At 40.2% G+C, this 17,146-nt stretch overlaps 1 protein-coding gene across 1 annotated transcript; it reads right to left on the bottom strand.

Moving 5' to 3' along the window:
• Nucleotides 1-243: 243 nt before the first annotated feature.
• On the bottom strand, nucleotides 244-16,708 carry LOC138753374 (homeobox protein SIX4-like). Its single transcript, XM_069916285.1, has 4 exons — nucleotides 15,971-16,708; nucleotides 10,356-10,714; nucleotides 10,015-10,236; nucleotides 244-4,150 (listed from the first exon to the last, which is right to left on the bottom strand). The coding sequence occupies exons 1-4, from the start codon at nucleotides 16,702-16,704 to the stop codon at nucleotides 3,333-3,335; spliced, it is 2,133 nt and encodes a 710-aa protein (XP_069772386.1). The 5' UTR covers nucleotides 16,705-16,708; the 3' UTR covers nucleotides 244-3,332.
• Between the last annotated feature and the right edge of the window lie 438 nt (nucleotides 16,709-17,146).

Genomic DNA, 17,146 nt, shown 5'->3' with positions numbered 1-17,146 from the left:
TTCAGATAATACCTTCAACGATTAGTTCGGGATTCCAGATCAGCTAAAGGTAGCAAAATATGAGAGGGCTCCAGGAAAGAGGCAATTTTTTTTTGTCACGTTAATAGAATGAGACATGAACATATGACGATGATCAATGCTAGCTAAAAGCTTGTTCTATCAGCCAGCTTTCTGGTTCAAATTCATAGTTCATTCATGAAGAACATTTTTAGAATATAATAAAACAAAAGACAGCGCCAAATGTATAAATATAAAGTTCATTGAGTATAGTATTTAGAAAAATAAGCTCAAATCATTTCAGGATATAAACAAAGGTCATGTAACAGTATAGACAAACCAGGTTATACATCAAAACTATTATTTAAAATATCTTTGGTATAATAAGGGGTGAACACAAAACACTAATACATGCTCAATGTACCATCACCAAAAAAAGTTAGTGCAGCATAGATGTTTTAGCTATCCATATCCCTCACACTGTTTTAGGTCTATGTATACACAATTTTAAAAAGTTTATAAAGTTTCATGCCAAATCTACAGTACAGTAAAACAGACTTGAAATCAAAGTATAACTTGTAAAGTCTAATAAAACCTTCCCTTTAAATTAATACCCCTTTACAGTAAGCTACAAAACATTAACTAACATTCCTAAAAACAAACAAAATAATCTTCATGTGCAGTCAGATCAGGCGATGCAGTGAGAAGCCCACTACATACCCCTATGTTTTTTTTAAAAAAGGTGCAACAAAATGTTTTTTGTTGCCAAAACCATTTAGAACAACAAATACAGAATGCACAGTGCACTCTCTCATACCTTGCATGTTTCAAAGTTTAGCAATTCCAAAAAGTACATTGAAAGAGACAAAGATTTTATGCAAATAAGACCAATTATTTGACCAGTTGGAGTACACAAATCCCAATATTAGCTCGAGTTCATAAATGAAGAAATATGGAGCGTAATTTCTTATGTTAGAAAACCTCTTCAGCTTCCTCGAACTATCTACACAGCAGCTTCTTCAAAACATTTTTAAACTGATACTTTGATAAAGCTTTTAAATTTAAAATAGAAACTTGAGATACAACACAAGAACAATTAAAGTTTGCTTAAACCTCCTGCTGACATTGTCATTCGCTCTGAGATTTTTTAAAATGTTTATAAAAATACTTCTTATCCAAATAATATGAAGATTGTCTCAACATTCAGGTAGGATCTTGCATACCAGGAAAGTCATACTTGGCTACAATTCATTCTCATATGGAGAAAAATAAAATTCTTTCTATTTACTGCAATGAGTTAGACAGGTTTTCAAATGCCTCACATTTCTTAAAATATATCTAAAACCGCAAGAGGCACTGAATGCAAGAAAACATTGAGATAATGAACATACTTGCATAATTTTAAAATGCATATATAAAGAGTTACAGAATTCCCATTTCACAAAAAGAAAATATGTTCCCACTTTTAGAAACAAGCTATAAAGGCACACAGGCTGGGCAGTGGGTCAAGTGGTTGGAAGTCAGGAGGGTCTGTACCAAAAATCAAATTTTGTATATGTTTAAGATTAAAGCAAATTAAAATCTATAAAATAAAACAGGTATGCTTTGTGTGGTGACCATAACATGGCTTGTAGCACATTCAATCCTATATTAATGAGGAGGGCATGTAGGCTAAATCGCATGAATTAAAGTAGAATTTAATACCATGCTTGATGAATTTTGAAATGGGAATAGATTTTCTGGTAAAAATTGATTATTCATTAAATTATTTCTCTGGTGGACAGTTGCGATATTTCAAACAGTTGAAAAGAGTATAATTAATCTAGTCGAGTGAAGCTTAAGGTGCTTACCTTGAGATTAGTGTATGGAACCTAACCCAAGTATATTTTTATAATTTAGAAATGTAGCTTTTTAAGATTCTGTTGGGCAGATAACATAAGCAGAAGCTTCTATGAAAAGCTTGAAGGGATATGGATCAAGGATTGATATCTTATTGACTCAGTGATTATTCTAGCTTCAATCAGGACCATACAGCAAGATAATGTAAACCATGAAAGCTCAAGCAGGTCATGAATATAGTCAAATGCTTGATTTATTGGAACCCAACTCTGTGAATCTTGTGCGTAATGGACATTTTAAGTTCCATCCATAATATGGTATATAAATATTACCAAAACAGAAAAGAATAGTTTGAAGGACAAAAAGAAATTGACTTAAAATGATGCAGATTCCAAAAAAAATCTTGACTGAACTGAATTTTGGTGGCAGTTGTGTGTCACACAATGCTGAAACGGATAATTGCTCCTCTGCAAGAAAGTAACTGGGTGTCACCTCATGAAACACAAAGATATTAGTCTCATTCTTGAACTTGCTTAATTGCTTAACATGACAGCTTTCGGTCGCCCCACGTCAATAATGACATCAAAGCACTCAAATCAATGTACAGGAACACCACACAAAAATATTCCTGCCCAAGATTCAAGTAGTTCATTGAAATGACCACATGCAAGTAAAAATTAATATACAAAAAATATTTTTTTTAAAAAGTTTCCCTGTAGTATTTTAACATGGACTAGTACCAATTTCATATATCCACTTTTTTAAAAAATCCACAATTCCCATCTACATTAGTGTTTTGTGCAGGTTCATTAACAGGAAAGGCACATTTCCTGTCAATTTCACAGTACTTCAGGACATTTAAAAATAATATTTTTATACAGTAATGGTAGTTCTAGCAAGTTTTGATATTGATTGTCAGTCAATTGTCATACAAAAGAACATCTTTTTCTATTGTACATCTTGGGTAGCTTAAAAAATGGTTTGAAAATATGCATACAATAAATTACATTTCAAGAGCATTTTATACTTGGGGATAGGTAATAGAATTTTTTTTAAAAAAAGTATCCGAGTCAATTAGTGAAAAGTATACTGGAAATGCTCAAGAGTGTTAAAATTTGCTGATGGCAGATTGATATCAAACCATGCATATAAACAAATGATACACAAAAATAATAAACATATCAATAAAGAGATGTAACATTAACTAAACTATATTCTTGAGTTTAACTGACTAGACAAGTCTTACGCCATTTTTATACTTTATACTTAGGGAAAAATAAATATGAGCTGAAAACTAAGAATTCTCAAGACTCTAGTTTTAAAAACAAAGGTGTAACAGACAATGTCAGTTCCTTCCATCTTTCCAGGAGGTGTTTTTAAAATTATGAAGTAGATAAAGTTTGCTAACAAAAACACTTCAGTATTTGGAAGCCTTAATAAAAGGATGGAAACTATTTTAAAAAAGTCTAATTTTCAACAGTTAAATTTGTAAGTAGTTACAAATCACTGATATCTTCATCCATGGGAACATTTTGAAGTTTTGCTAGTTCTTTTTCGTCAGTTTCTAGTTCTTTGCAGACATTATTAACCACATCATTTATAACATACTTGGATTTAGGGTCCATTACTGCCAGATGGTTGCTAGGTTTATTCTCCAATACTACCAAATAGTTTTCTTTTACAGGGGGGTGAAGAACAGACACATGCCCACTATTGAATCCATGCGTTTCCTCTGCAATTGGATTTCTGGGTTTATCACCAATTTCAGAAGCTCCAACATTCGATTCGGTTACAGTCTCTTGGCCAGAGTGCGAGAGTAGATTGCAGTTCTGGAGTGTAACGTATTCATTGTTGGCCATCGACACAGGGACTGTATTTGTTACAGCAGATGGCAAATGTTGATCACAATTTAGAGGTGCAGTTGTTGACAATGGAAGACTCACTGTGAGGCTGAAGCTCAAGGTATTTGATGTATTCAGTAGATTTGAAGAAGTCAAAGGCAGACTATGAGACAGTCCTGTGTTTACGAGAGATGATGGTTGAGTTTGTAGGGTTGTTGCAGCTTGGTTTCCAGTAGATGTATTGATATTCAGCTGATTATTTCCTCCCACTGACATCAATGGAGAAAAGATAAGACCCCCTTCCAATGTGTCTTGCTTGACTGGAGCTACAGCCTGTCCTGAATTAGGTAATGCACACATTACTGCATTCGGAGGGAGCGTGGCAGCCAAGAAAACCTTACCTTGTGGAAGACTGGCTGGAGTACCACTTAGGAATGTTCCTCCATCAGCTGTGTTTGTTATCAAAATGTTTCCTGCAAAACAGGATAAAGTGCAAATTAGATTGAAGTGCATATGTATAATCATCCACAGTAAAGATATACTGAAGTACCCAATTTAATCTTTAAGCATGAAAATGAACAATTCTAGCTTCACATTTATTTCTATATAGTCTATACTTCTATAATGGAAGGGAGAAAATTGAATTGACAAAACCGCAAAAGACTTTTCAGAAATTAACAATGGAAAGATAACACTGCCATGTAAAGCATGCAATTGTGCTGTGAAGATAGTCAAAAGCAACTTGAAATCCATTCTTTACTTCATTCTACATAATAATGAGTTACAACCCTTTCTTGCTGCTATTCAGGAAGACTGGTTACCAGCCTGAAGTCCAGCATTTGTAGATTCAACAAGTTTTATTCCCCTCCCCGCTCAAATGGCTATCAGGCGTTTTGAGCCTCCCCTTGCTTTAATCAGAAGCTACTCCAGCATCACAAAAAGGCTTGCACTATTGAAACATCACTTTTATTTCTTCTTGCACTAGCAAGAACTGAATATTTAAAATGTTTTATGTTTATTTCTGTACTAGGGTAATTTAATGTCTACTATTGAAGATGTTTTTTTTTAAAAAACAAAAGTACCTCTTTGGCCAAGAATTTCATTGCATACGTACATTGTATTTATGTGCTTGCTTGACAATGAACATTATTTATAATTTAATTTTCAATTATAGTTCAAATTGGTATTGTGCAGGGTATGAAGAATCAAAAACAAGCCCCCCCCTCAAAAAAATTGAAATACAAATATAAAAACAATATTCTATAGTTCGTCATTAAAACATCTTTTAAATGCCCCTGAATCTTGCATGCTAATATTGTTTTTCCAGAAGTTCTGCAGAAAAAAAAGCTGGGTTACAACTGGAAACAACCATTTTCATTTCACTCTGTGGTCATTGATAGCTGTACAATAGCTAATACAATTCGTTTACTGAAACACAAACTCTATAAAAAGACAGATGGAATCGATTGGAAAGGAATGAAGTTTGCTTGAAGACCTGATGCCAAAAGTTTCAGATTGTAACGTTTACATGGGTGACACTACAGGTGATTCGCGAGTAGATACAATTAAAAAAAATGAAAGAGGTAGTGATGAGGTGGGATGTATGTACATCTTTATATAAAAGGGTGTGAGAGCTAGATTAAGAATAAGAATATTCCATTAATAAATGGTTGGGAGACATCAGAAGTAGGAGCAGTGACACTGGGAGGTTTTCAGTGGATAACCAAAATGCAAGTGTTGAAGTTCCATGGGCTCTTTCTCATCCCCAAATCACTTAGACAACATCAATACAATTTGGCACAGCACGGTTAGCCCAACGCTGTTACAGCGCTGACAATCGGGACAGAGATTCGAATCTCGCACATCTCTTAAGAATTTGTACATTCTCCCCATGTCTAGGTTTTCCCTGGGGGGGGGGGGGGCTCCGGTTTCCTCCCACCATCCAAAATGTACTAGGGTTGCAGGTTAATTGGGTGGCATGGTAACAGTCCATTTCAGCCCAAAAGCCAATGTCTTGTGTCTAAAAATGTTTTTTAAAAAATGTACATCAGGCTGCTTTTCATCAGTTACAGCTCAGCTTTCAAAACCATCATCCCCTCGGTGTTCATCAGCAAACTTCAAAACCTGGACCTCTACAATTGGATCCATCGCTTCCTCTCCGGAAGACCACAGTCAGTACTGATTGGTTACAACATCTCCTCCTCACTGACCATCAACTCAGGCAGAGAACAAGGATGTGTGCTTAGTCCACTGCTCTACACCCATGACCATGCAGCTAGGCACAATTCAAATGCCGTCCACAAATTTGCTGTTGAAGCCATGATTGTCAGCAGAATAACAGATGACAATGAGGAAGTATACAGGAGTGAGATAGATCAGCTCGTTGCGTGGCATGGGTTTCAGAAAGGGGAAATCCAGGATAACATAAACCAGTTTTCTCCATTGAGAATGCATGCCATTGTGCTTTACTATGTTAGGAGTTTGAGGAGATTTGATACATCACCAAAGACTGTTGCAAATTTCTACAGGTGTACAGTAGAGAGCAATCTGACTGGTTGCATCACTGTCTGGTACAGAGGTGCCAATACACAGGCAACACAGGGTTGTAAACTTGGCAGGTGCTCATAGGAGCATTAGTCTTCACTCTACAGGGATATCTTTAAGAAGTGGTGTATCAAGAAAGCAGCCTTTACCACCCAGGCCATGCCTTTTTCCCACTGCTACCATCAGGAAGGAAGTGCAGGAGCCTGAAGACACACAGCCAACATTACAAACACAGTTTCTTCCCCTCAGCCATAAGATTTCTGAACAGATCCTAGACCACACATGTCAAACTCTGGCCCTCGGGCCAAATTTGGCCCGCGATATAATTATATTTGGCCCGCAAGATAATTTCAAAAATGTATTAGAGGTGGCCTGCTGGCCGCCACGCCAGTATAGCGCATGCACAGTAATACAACTAATCCCAGAATGCATTGGCGTCAGCCTGCTAGTCGCCCCCACCTCCTCTGTTTACGTTGCAGGGTCTCACCATGGACTCTGGTTTTGGGGCCTGGCCGGTGTCAGGGAAAGCCAAGGCCGCTTCCCAGCGCCCAGAACCGGAGGGCTCGGGCCTGACCTCGCCAGGACCGTTGTCCACTCCCCCTCCCTGCCGCAGGCCAATCTGCGACTCACGGTGACGGGGCCGCTGATCCGCCGAGATGCCGCCCTGCAGCGAGAGCCGATGCCCCCGCACTGTCGTTGTCCAACCCGATCGCCCGCAAACCCCGCCCTCCCGCACACAGGCCTGAGTAAGTATTATGAACTTTAATCTCAGGATAAAACGATCTTCCAATAGTTTCATGTCACAGTGATAAATATATTCCTGGTTAAAAATGGTCCTGCACCTGGATACAAGCTCATTAGGCATAAAACTTGAAAAGTGTGTAAATCAAAGGATATCTGTACCAATGGAAAAAGGGCATGGCAAATAACCCTGCTAGAGTTCATGCCCACAATCAGTCACCCATTTGATTGTTTCAGGAATCATGTTATTCTCCCACATTCTCAATAGCCCTCAGATTTTACTATTCGACAGCACACTAGCCACATTTGACAAATCCTCTATAGAGAAATATTATTTATTGAATATTTTATTTCTCATTTGTTAATGCTTCTGGAAAGAGTTTATCCAAAACTATTATTAAACATTTATTTTAATAAGAAAAAGTTTAACATTACACATGTTGAAAGAAGAGAAAACATGCAGATGTTGTTGAAAATTTTCAATAAATATTTAGTTCGGCCCTCGACTTAGTCCAAGTTTTTAATTTTGGCCCTCCGTGAATTTGAGTTTGACACCCCTGCTATAGACAATACCTCACTTGTTCTCTTTTTCACACTAGTTTTTTTAAAAAAAATCTTGTATTTACAGAATTGCAACATAGCAAATTTACACCTACCATTGCACAATACTGCTGCCACAAAACAAATTTCATGACAGGTTCATGGCAATAAGCCTGATTCTGAAATTTTAAGATTCAAAGTTTTGAGATTGATCGATAAATGCAAAGAAGGATAATTCACCACAATTTCAGTCGCATCGATTATATTTTGCGATTATAATTAAGTTCATTTCGATTGTGATTACAAAGCTAGTGAACATTGAGTGATTGACAGATGGTTCTGCCAAAGGCAAGTTTACAGATTTGGGAAATGACAATTTGAACAGCCAACGGGGGATTGATAAACAGGACATTCCATCCTCATCCCTCAACTATACCCGGCTTAATTTATTTTGATGATCAACAATGCTGACAGATTTTAAAAAGAGAGGCAGTTTCCAAGCTCAGAATCATTAAAATATGATCCACCACAGGAGTCAGGACTAGAATTTGCATAATCAACCATTTAACGATATCAAGTTGGGACAAAGATTCATGCGCCACTTGGCAAGATTGGAATAGGCATAGACAGACACTAGAAACTAGGGAGGGCATGGGGTACACCTGGTTTGGAAACTAGGGTGGGCATGAGGTGCACCTGGTTTGGCAGTCATACCGAAAGAGCCAAGTGAACAAATCTTAAATGTGCAAGTTCTTCTTACGAGTCAATGAGTGAAAGAGGGATTCACTGGATGATATTGGTCTGGTAAACAGATGGATGGCAAGTCGAGTTTGGGATGAACGAATTAGAACAAACTTCTGAAAGCTTTACAAAAAGACAAAGATATTGGGAATGTATACCAATGAGGACATGGTTGATAGGGGAATCCAAACAGTTGTGCTGTTCCAAACTCTTACTGAAAACTGAATAAAATTTAACCCTAACAATAGGAAACGAATATTGTATCTGGAGATGTCCAAATTATTCAAGAGTCTAATATCTGTCAAATCACAATAAGTAAGGGTTTCCTCTCTCTCTCTTTCTCTCTCCCTCGTTCATGCGTCAAATTGATTTATACTAATTTTAACTTGTATATGTGGCTTGATATTTAAACGGGTTCATAATGCACAAGTTGCCAAGATTCAGTAACCATATAAATCATTTTATTTTAATGCTTTTTTAAAAGATTACATCAACTTGTATGAGCAACAGGCGGATTCTGTTAATGAACTACTTGTGCAAACTTAATTCTATCACAGTGAACTTGGAAAAGTAGGCCCATTCATTGACAGTTTATATTAGTGAATTGTTGTGCCTGGCACTACATTTTAATTTAAAAAATCCAAGCTTGGGCATGCCCATTTATTTTAATAATCATTTTATCTTTCTTCCATTAGTGATGCTCTGTGGCCTCGGGAAGGGAGTTATACGAAAACTCTATTGGCCTTCTTTCAGCCATTGCTTTCATTTACAACTGAGAGCGTAGCTAATTCCCAGGAGCTACACAAAATCTTCCAGTTCTTCATTGGAAAGAGCAGCAACAACTCAATGAGGGGGATCATCTGATTATGAATGTACAATGAATGCCAGCAACATGGCATGCTAAGGCTCCTGGATTAATAAAAAGAACAGAGACCAGGTACCAAATGGCTACCAATAGGCACAATGTTTTCATGTGCTAGGCAGGGATTATTTACCACTATTCAGAAAAGAATGGGTTTAATCTGATTGGTTCTAGACAGACTACCAGAAAACTCTGATGTTATGAGTACATCCAAGGCAATATTTCAATTATGATCTAACGTCACAAAAGGAATTTGGTTTGCAAAACTTGCTTAAGGAGCCCATGCAACACCAGCATTTCACAATGGTAAAGGACAGAATAAAAGGTTAAAACATTCAACCAATTTTCCCCAAAGTGTATCAGATCTTGCCAGACTTTTACGACCTTCACCCAGTGACCTTGCCTAGTGACAGAACCATATTGGATAACAGTCATGCTGCCAAGGTTATTGCACAGCAGCTGGTAGTCACTATGCAAATACTGCACAAATCACACTTCCAGCACAAGTCAGGCATTTCTTTCTTTTTGTTGCAAATGACACATTGCAGGGTTTAATACTGCAATGCATTTACAATTAGTGGGTGAAGTGGCAAAACAGGTCCCCAACTGCTCCAAGACTCAACCAGAAGAATTTTCCACAACGTGCACGTCTGTCAGCCCAAATACCAATCCAGTTAAGTAAGCAGATGATGTTTGCATGCAGCTGCTCGAGAATGAATAGGTCCTACATTTGTCAGACAGTGTTTCTCAGCTTTATTACCACCCACAAACTAAAATGCAACATCAATAATATTATATTTATTTAATTTGATATTATGCAAACAAACTAAACTGTCCATTTTACTGGCGTGTAAAATGTATTGAATTCAATGTCCAGATCACAGAAGGAGAAATGCCAATGCAACTTGCCTTGTGATGGAGGAGCAGAAGCAGGAGGCAGTTGTAGTGAAGGTATCCCAATGTTTCCATTTACCAGTTGGATATTATTTTCTGTGTTTTGGAGCTGCACAAGGCTATATTGGTTTACTTGCGTCAGGCCTTGATTGACTTCAGCAGAACCTGAAGATGCAGCTTCTTGAGAGGGAAGGATGGGCACATTTTCAGTTTTAATTTCACTGCCACCTGCAGAACCTGAGAAGACAACATACGAATTTGGAATTGAATATCACAGTCGAACAGGATGATCTGTTTATAAAAACAGATAAGTTTTTATAAAATCTTTTAAAGATAGTAATTCTTTGATAACTTACCATTTGAAATGTTATTAACTAGCACACTTGGAGTGGTTCCTACTGGACTTAAACTTATTGTTTGGGCATTCCCCAAAGAAAGGCCATTAACAAGGACGCCAGTAGGGCCTTGGATGAAAGGACTTCCATTATAAAAGACAGGAGAGCCATTTGTTGCCACAAGATTTCCATTCAATAGTATTCCAGAAGAATTCTGGGAGGGCTTTAGTTCCCCAATATGATGCATGAACATGCCTTCTGAATGACTATGAGTGTTGGATTGGCTCAATCCCTCAGATGGATTGGACAAAGGGCGAGGCGACATGTCATCTTGACCCTTACTGGATTCATCTTCGGTGCTGTGATTACCATCAGACTCACTGGAAAAAAAAGTTCAAAATTACACATAGTGCTTGATTCACGCATATTAACACTATTTTAAAGCTACACTTCAGAATATTCAAGTTACTTTCACTTTCCATCACAGATGGATAGAATTTTAATTCTTTGTCCAACAAATGCAGAACATTCGCGTGATAATACAATTTACAAACATCATCCATCTTGCCTTCTAAAGCTAAACTGATGAAGACTATCTAAATATCTTGCTCAATAATACATTTATGGCAGCTTCCCTTTATATAATATCCGATACCAAAATAAATGTATAGATCACCAATTTCAATTTGACAGTCAGCACCATCAAGTGGTTCCAGAAAAAAAAATTTCAAAAATAACAAAGAGGTCAGAGAATCACTCAAATCCCACAAGTCATGAAATATTAAGAAAATTATAAATAGCAAAAATACATACCGTATCAAGAGTACATCATGCAGTCTATCAGAATAGACCGCAAAGTGATTTTCCAACAATATTATGTTGAAAGAGGAAGAGAAGCTGGCTCAGCCACTAATGCAGAGCATAAATTATTAAGTTCTATGAGAAATGCTGCCATCGTTTAGAATGATAAGTGTTTTCCTCCTTCTGCCATCTCAATATGGTTCTATGTGATTGACCCAGAGATGGAAATCAATCACAATTTAGTTTACAGAGGGTGTGGGGTGGACTCTATTCCAAGTAACAGTTAAGATGACATTTAAAACAGTTCTTAATTTGAATTGGTTCAATGATCAGAAAGTGTACAAATGATGGAAGATGCAGGGGCAGGAAAGCATTGTGGTTCAGATCAAATTACACTACTCGAATCTCACATTCCCTGTTCAAATATACGTTAATATTATTTCATAAATATAGAATAATTTGAGAAATCTAGAATCTGCAATTCAGACCACAGAGCTACCAGGTGTCATAAAAACCTATCTGGTTCCCTGACATCTTTCATGGAAGAAACATCTGCTGTCCTTATCTGGTATGGACAACTCGCGACTTCAGACCCACCAGTGTGGTGGACCCTCAAATGCCTTCTGAAGTGATCAGAAAATTCAGCAGTTTGGGAGACAATGCCAGCTTCCTGTGAATATCTGAACAAAGGGTTACTTTTTGAGGCTGCAGCTTAATCTATGGTCCATGTATGATACAACTATGCAGTGGTGTCATGGTGCAGACACCATCCTACTTCATACTACTACTCCCAAAGCTGCACATTTTGTAGAATCCTTGGCCCATCATCCAAGGTTTTGCTGTGGCTATTCCAAAACGTTGATTGCTCTCCGAGCTGTGACTGGACCTCAGGTGACTGACCCAATGAATCCTTGATGCACCTTTAACAACACCTTGCCACAAAAAGGCCTCTGTACTTAAGATTTACATTTTTTGAATATAAATGTACCCAAAAAGATGCTTAAGTGAATAAAACTAACTCATGGCCTAAAAAGAAAACTGAATTCTGCCAGACTATACACCTCATGTAAAACAGAAATACCAGGTGTTAACTTCATCCGGCCCAGCAGGACCATACTCAACCCGCACAAGTCCAACAGCATGGCTGATTAGATTCCTTGACCAACATACAGAAAATGAAATGCAGAAATGGTGAATCTGAATTGAACTCGACTACTGGTTAATAGCTTCATCAACCTCACAGCATTCATGACTTTCCCAGGATCATTAGAACCAACAAGTACTTGTAAAATGCTGTCACAGATGTTAATTTAAAGCAATAAGCTGCCACAGATAATAGCATGACTATACTCAGTTTCTTAATCCAAATGATTTAACTGAGTGGATGTCCAGGACTAAATAACCACTTGGCAGGAAAACTAATGGGAGGAGAGACCTCAGTTTGTTATCTGACAGGAAGGTACCATCTTTTAATATGCCACTGGGCTCTAACTACAAAAAAAGTCAAAAATCAATGATCCAGTTTTACAAAAGCACTTTTACAAAGGCAGTGAGGCAACACTTGAACACTAGTTGCCCAGCAAGCTGGAAGAGATGCAAAGGAGGTTCATCAGGATGTGCTGGGACTGGAGGGCTTGAGTTATAGGAGAGGTTGCAAAAGTTGGGTCTTTATTCCCTAAAAGAAGGAAGCTAAGGGGCAACCTTAGAGGTTTATCTAATCATGAGGAAATGGATGAAGTGAATGCTCAGTCTTTTTCCCCAGGGTAGACAATTCTAGAACAAGAGGGAATAGCTTAGAGCGAGAGAGGCAATGAGCTATAAGAGAAAGCCATTGAAGTAAATAAAATTACAACTTTGAGAAGACATTTGAACAGATTCATGAATATACAGTAGTTCTCTCCACGCCCCCCCCCCCCCCACCCCTTATCCACACGGGATATGTTCCAGGAACCCCAGCAGACGACTGAAACTGTGTGATGGTACTAAACCTTATATTCTATGTTTTTTTCCTATACTGTACATGCATATCGATGATAAAGTTTAATTTATAAAATAATAATAGAACAATTATAACAATATTAACAAATATTACTTGAACACAAGCACTGCAATACCGCGACAGTTGATCCGATAATTGAGATAGCTACTAAATGTCTAGCAGGTGGGTAGCATAGATACGCTGGACAAAGGGATGATTCACATCCCAGGAAGTATGGTGCAAGATTTCATCATGCCACACACAATTTAAAACTTATGGATTGTTCATTTCTGGAGTTTTCCATTTAATATTTTTGGACCACAGGTAACTGAAACCCCAGATAAGGACGACCACTGTAAAGGGTCTAGATGGATATGGACCAAAGACAAGTAAATAGGACCATCCCAGGATGCCAACTGAGCCAGCATGAAGGAGTTGGGCTGAAGGATCTGTCCTGGTTTTATGACTCGAGTACAATGAGCACAAAGTTAATATGAACTGACAAGTGTGTTGCATTAGGGGCAAAATGCTCTTTAAAAAATAAATTACATTGCTCCATTTTTTAAAAATCCTGTAATTGGTATCTAATAATTCTTATTCTTTGACGTTTATTAATTTTAAGAGAGACAAAGTAAAATGTACTAAAGTATAACTTCCGCTATTTTTGCACTCAGCTATCAGCTAATACATTTGAATGGAGTCACTGTCCTGAAATTTCGATTTTGTTTCTGAATGGATTTGCTTCCCAGATTGTTAAATTCATTGGATTACTTCTATAATACTGTCCTTTCTGACAGCATTCTAGAAGTAGGGAGTCTTTCTGGATTCTTTGTGCTTTGGAAACCAGACATGACAAGATGCATCACTTTCGATGCAACATGACTGATGCTCACTATTCCTTCCAGCAACCTCTCCCCACGTTCATGATGCCCCATTTGTTGCGATCATTAATGGGTTTTATAATTAAGATGCGTATTGAAAAAAAAAAATCACATCATTACAGTGCCATACAACCATTTACAGAGTGGAAACAGGCCACGTTGGCCTCGAGTCGCACCGGTTCACTAGAACAACTCCACGAGCTCAATCCTCTCGCTCTCCGCCAATATCCCCCCCCCAGCCCCTCACCTCCATGTACACCTCCCAGCTTCTCTTAAATGCCTGCCGCAATGAAGATCATTCCATTCTGCCACCACTCTCCCAGTGAAGAAGCATCCTCTAATATTTCTCCTCAAGTTTTGCCCTCTCATGGCCTCTTGTTCATATCACATATCACCATATACAGCACAGAACAGGCCAGTTTGGCCCTACTAGTCCATGCCGGAACAAATCCCCATCCTCCAAGTAATTATTCCTTAAATGTAAATAACGTCCCTGCTTCAACCACCTCTGCCGGAAGCTTATTCCACATCCCAACCACCCTTTGCGTGAATCAATTTCCCCTCACGTTCCCCTTATAATTTCCCCCCTGCAATCTCAAGCCATGGCCTCTGGTTTGAATATCCCCCACTCTTAATTGAAAAAGCCTATCCACGTTGACTCTCTCTGTCCCTTTTAAAATCTTGAACACCTCCATCAGATTCCCCCCCCCCCCCCTCAATCTTCTACGCTCCAGAGACAAAAGCCCCAGGCTGCTCAACCTTTCTCTGTCACTCAAACCCTGACATCCTGGTGAACCTTCTCTGCACTCTCTCTATTTTGTTTATCACCTTCCTGTAATTTGGTGACCCAAACTGCACACAGAAATGCTTTCCAGAAGGACAAAGCTGGCCAACTTTGGGAGGCTGTCTGGTCCAAGGAGAAGACTGACAAGTGACCTGAAAGAAAGAGGATCATCTGGAGAACTCAGAAGGGGACAAGTTTGGTCAGCAAGACTGATTGATAAGGAATCAGTGGTGAATGTCCTGGAAAAGGAATCTCTCTGAAAACCAGCAAGAACCCTTCTGAGCTCCAGATCACCGTTTTTGAAAGAAGCTCCTGGGGTCAGACTTTCCATTTGAACTTTTAACCGCAAATATCTCTTGTGCTCCTATTTTGGGATGTCACACACAAAATACCTCAAAAAGTGGCTTTGGGTTTTTTTTTTATTTGACTGTTCCTGCCCGGCTGAGATAAAAGGCGTTCTTCATCTCGTTTCCTTTCCCTCTGCCCTGCAGCAGTTTCTGACATCGTCACTGGAAAGGAATACAGTTGGAACTTGTCGCTCGACCCACCTCCGCCAGGTGCGCACTCACTCTTGAAAGACAAAGCAACTCCAGCCAAAAACCAATGTTAATCCGCCAGACCACATTGGATCCCCCTCCCCCCCCCCCCACCCAACCCCCAAGAAGACAGTAGGTCATCAAAAAGGAAGGGAGTTCGATTCCCACCTTCAACTGGCAGAGAAAGGCGGGAAGGAGTCGGATGAAGGAAATCGAAGGAAACTTGGGCTGGAGAAGTGAAATTCGAGCCGAATGGGAAAGACTCAGGTTTCAAAACAAAAAGCCAAAGAGCGACCATGCTGTGAGGCAACTCCGAAAATAACCGGCGCCCACTCTCGGAGCCGGTCGAGTTTCATTAAAAACCCAGAATGACACGAAAGAAACAACTGACCTCTTTGTTCTCGTGGATTTTTTAAACCACCCCCCCCCCCAACTTTCCTGCACCCACCCAACTTTCCTCCACCGTTCTCCCCTCTCGTCCGAGCGGCGGTCCGCGCAGCCCAGCGACCCCGCGGGAGGGAGAGCGCTGCCGTCGCCCGCGATCCATTGTAATTTCGAGGCAGAAAGTCAAGGACGAGATAAGCGCCATTTTGTGGCATTAGGGAAGCAGCCCCGGGAACTGAGAGAAGTTGGGGGGGAAAAGTTGGCCGCCTCACCTTTTCGACTGCGTCTCCGACGGGTTGCGGTCTCGCTGGCGCCTGTTTTTGAACCAGTTGCTGACCTGGGTGAGCGAGAGCCCGGTGATCTTGGCCAGGTTGCGCTTCTCGGCCGGCGAAGGGTAGCGATTCTGCTTGTACAGCTCCTTGAGCGCGTTGCGCGACTTCTCCTTGAAGCAGTAGACCCGCTCCTCGCCGTCCCAGATGGTGCGGGGCAGGGGAAACTTCCTGCGCAGCCTGTACTTGTCCACGGCCCCCAGGGGCCGGCCCCGGACCTTCTCGGCTTCTGTGTACCGAGCCTTGTACCACAGGTCCTGCAGCGAAGTGTGGCTCGCTGCGTCGAAGTTGTGGCTTTCCAGAATGCTGTAGAGTTCTTTGTATCGGTTCTGGTGGAAGGCCACCAGAGCCCGTGCTTTTAGGATGCTCTCGTTGCCACGTAGCAGATCGCTGGGAGGCAGAGACCAGAGGAACTGGGCTAAGCGATCCAGGTTCCCCCCTTGCTGCAGAGCCTCGCACACGCACGCGACTTGCTCCGGCGAGAAAGTCAGAGCGGACGCGGGGTTGGTGAAAAGTTCAACGGGAACCTGCTCGCTAATCTCCGGACTTGCAGACAGGGCACTTACTTCTGGCTCCAGAGTGGCTGGAGAGCCCAGTGTATTGATCTTTGGCTGCAGGCTGACGTTCTCTTCTTTAATCTCAATTCTGCTGGTGATTTCACTGGAAGCGGAAGACATGATTCTCCTCGCCTTTCCCCTCCCTCCCTCCCACGTTACGCCCCAAAGCCCTTCTTTCTCCTCGGCTGGATTTAGCCGATCGGGCTTCCCCCCCCCATGCACAGGACTGTCTCCCAGGATGGATCTGTGTGTTTTCAACGTGACGGCGACCGACTCTGCGGGAGAATCGGATCGTCCTCTCTCCTAGCGATTGGTCAGATTTTCCAGAGGGTGGGTCCAGGCGGATGGAGACCTGGTGGTTTCCACGGAGACTGTCAATCAACCGAAATTAAATTTTCCCTGACTTTCTGCAAGAGAAAGGACGAGGGGGTTCCCTCCTTTCTGCCCCCACCCCACCCCAGTTATCTGTCGTTGCTCAAATTTGTCTTGCATGAAACAGGAGGAAAGTATTCAGACGTGCAAACTCGAGGCATTTGGAACGAATGAATTGGTCAATTCGCAT

Source organism: Narcine bancroftii, chromosome 2, assembly GCF_036971445.1.
Source record: "Narcine bancroftii isolate sNarBan1 chromosome 2, sNarBan1.hap1, whole genome shotgun sequence".
Taxonomy (NCBI): Eukaryota; Metazoa; Chordata; class Chondrichthyes; order Torpediniformes; family Narcinidae; genus Narcine; species Narcine bancroftii.
The sequence above is the reverse complement of the archived record's forward strand: the minus strand, read 5'-3'. Positions and strand labels throughout refer to the sequence as shown.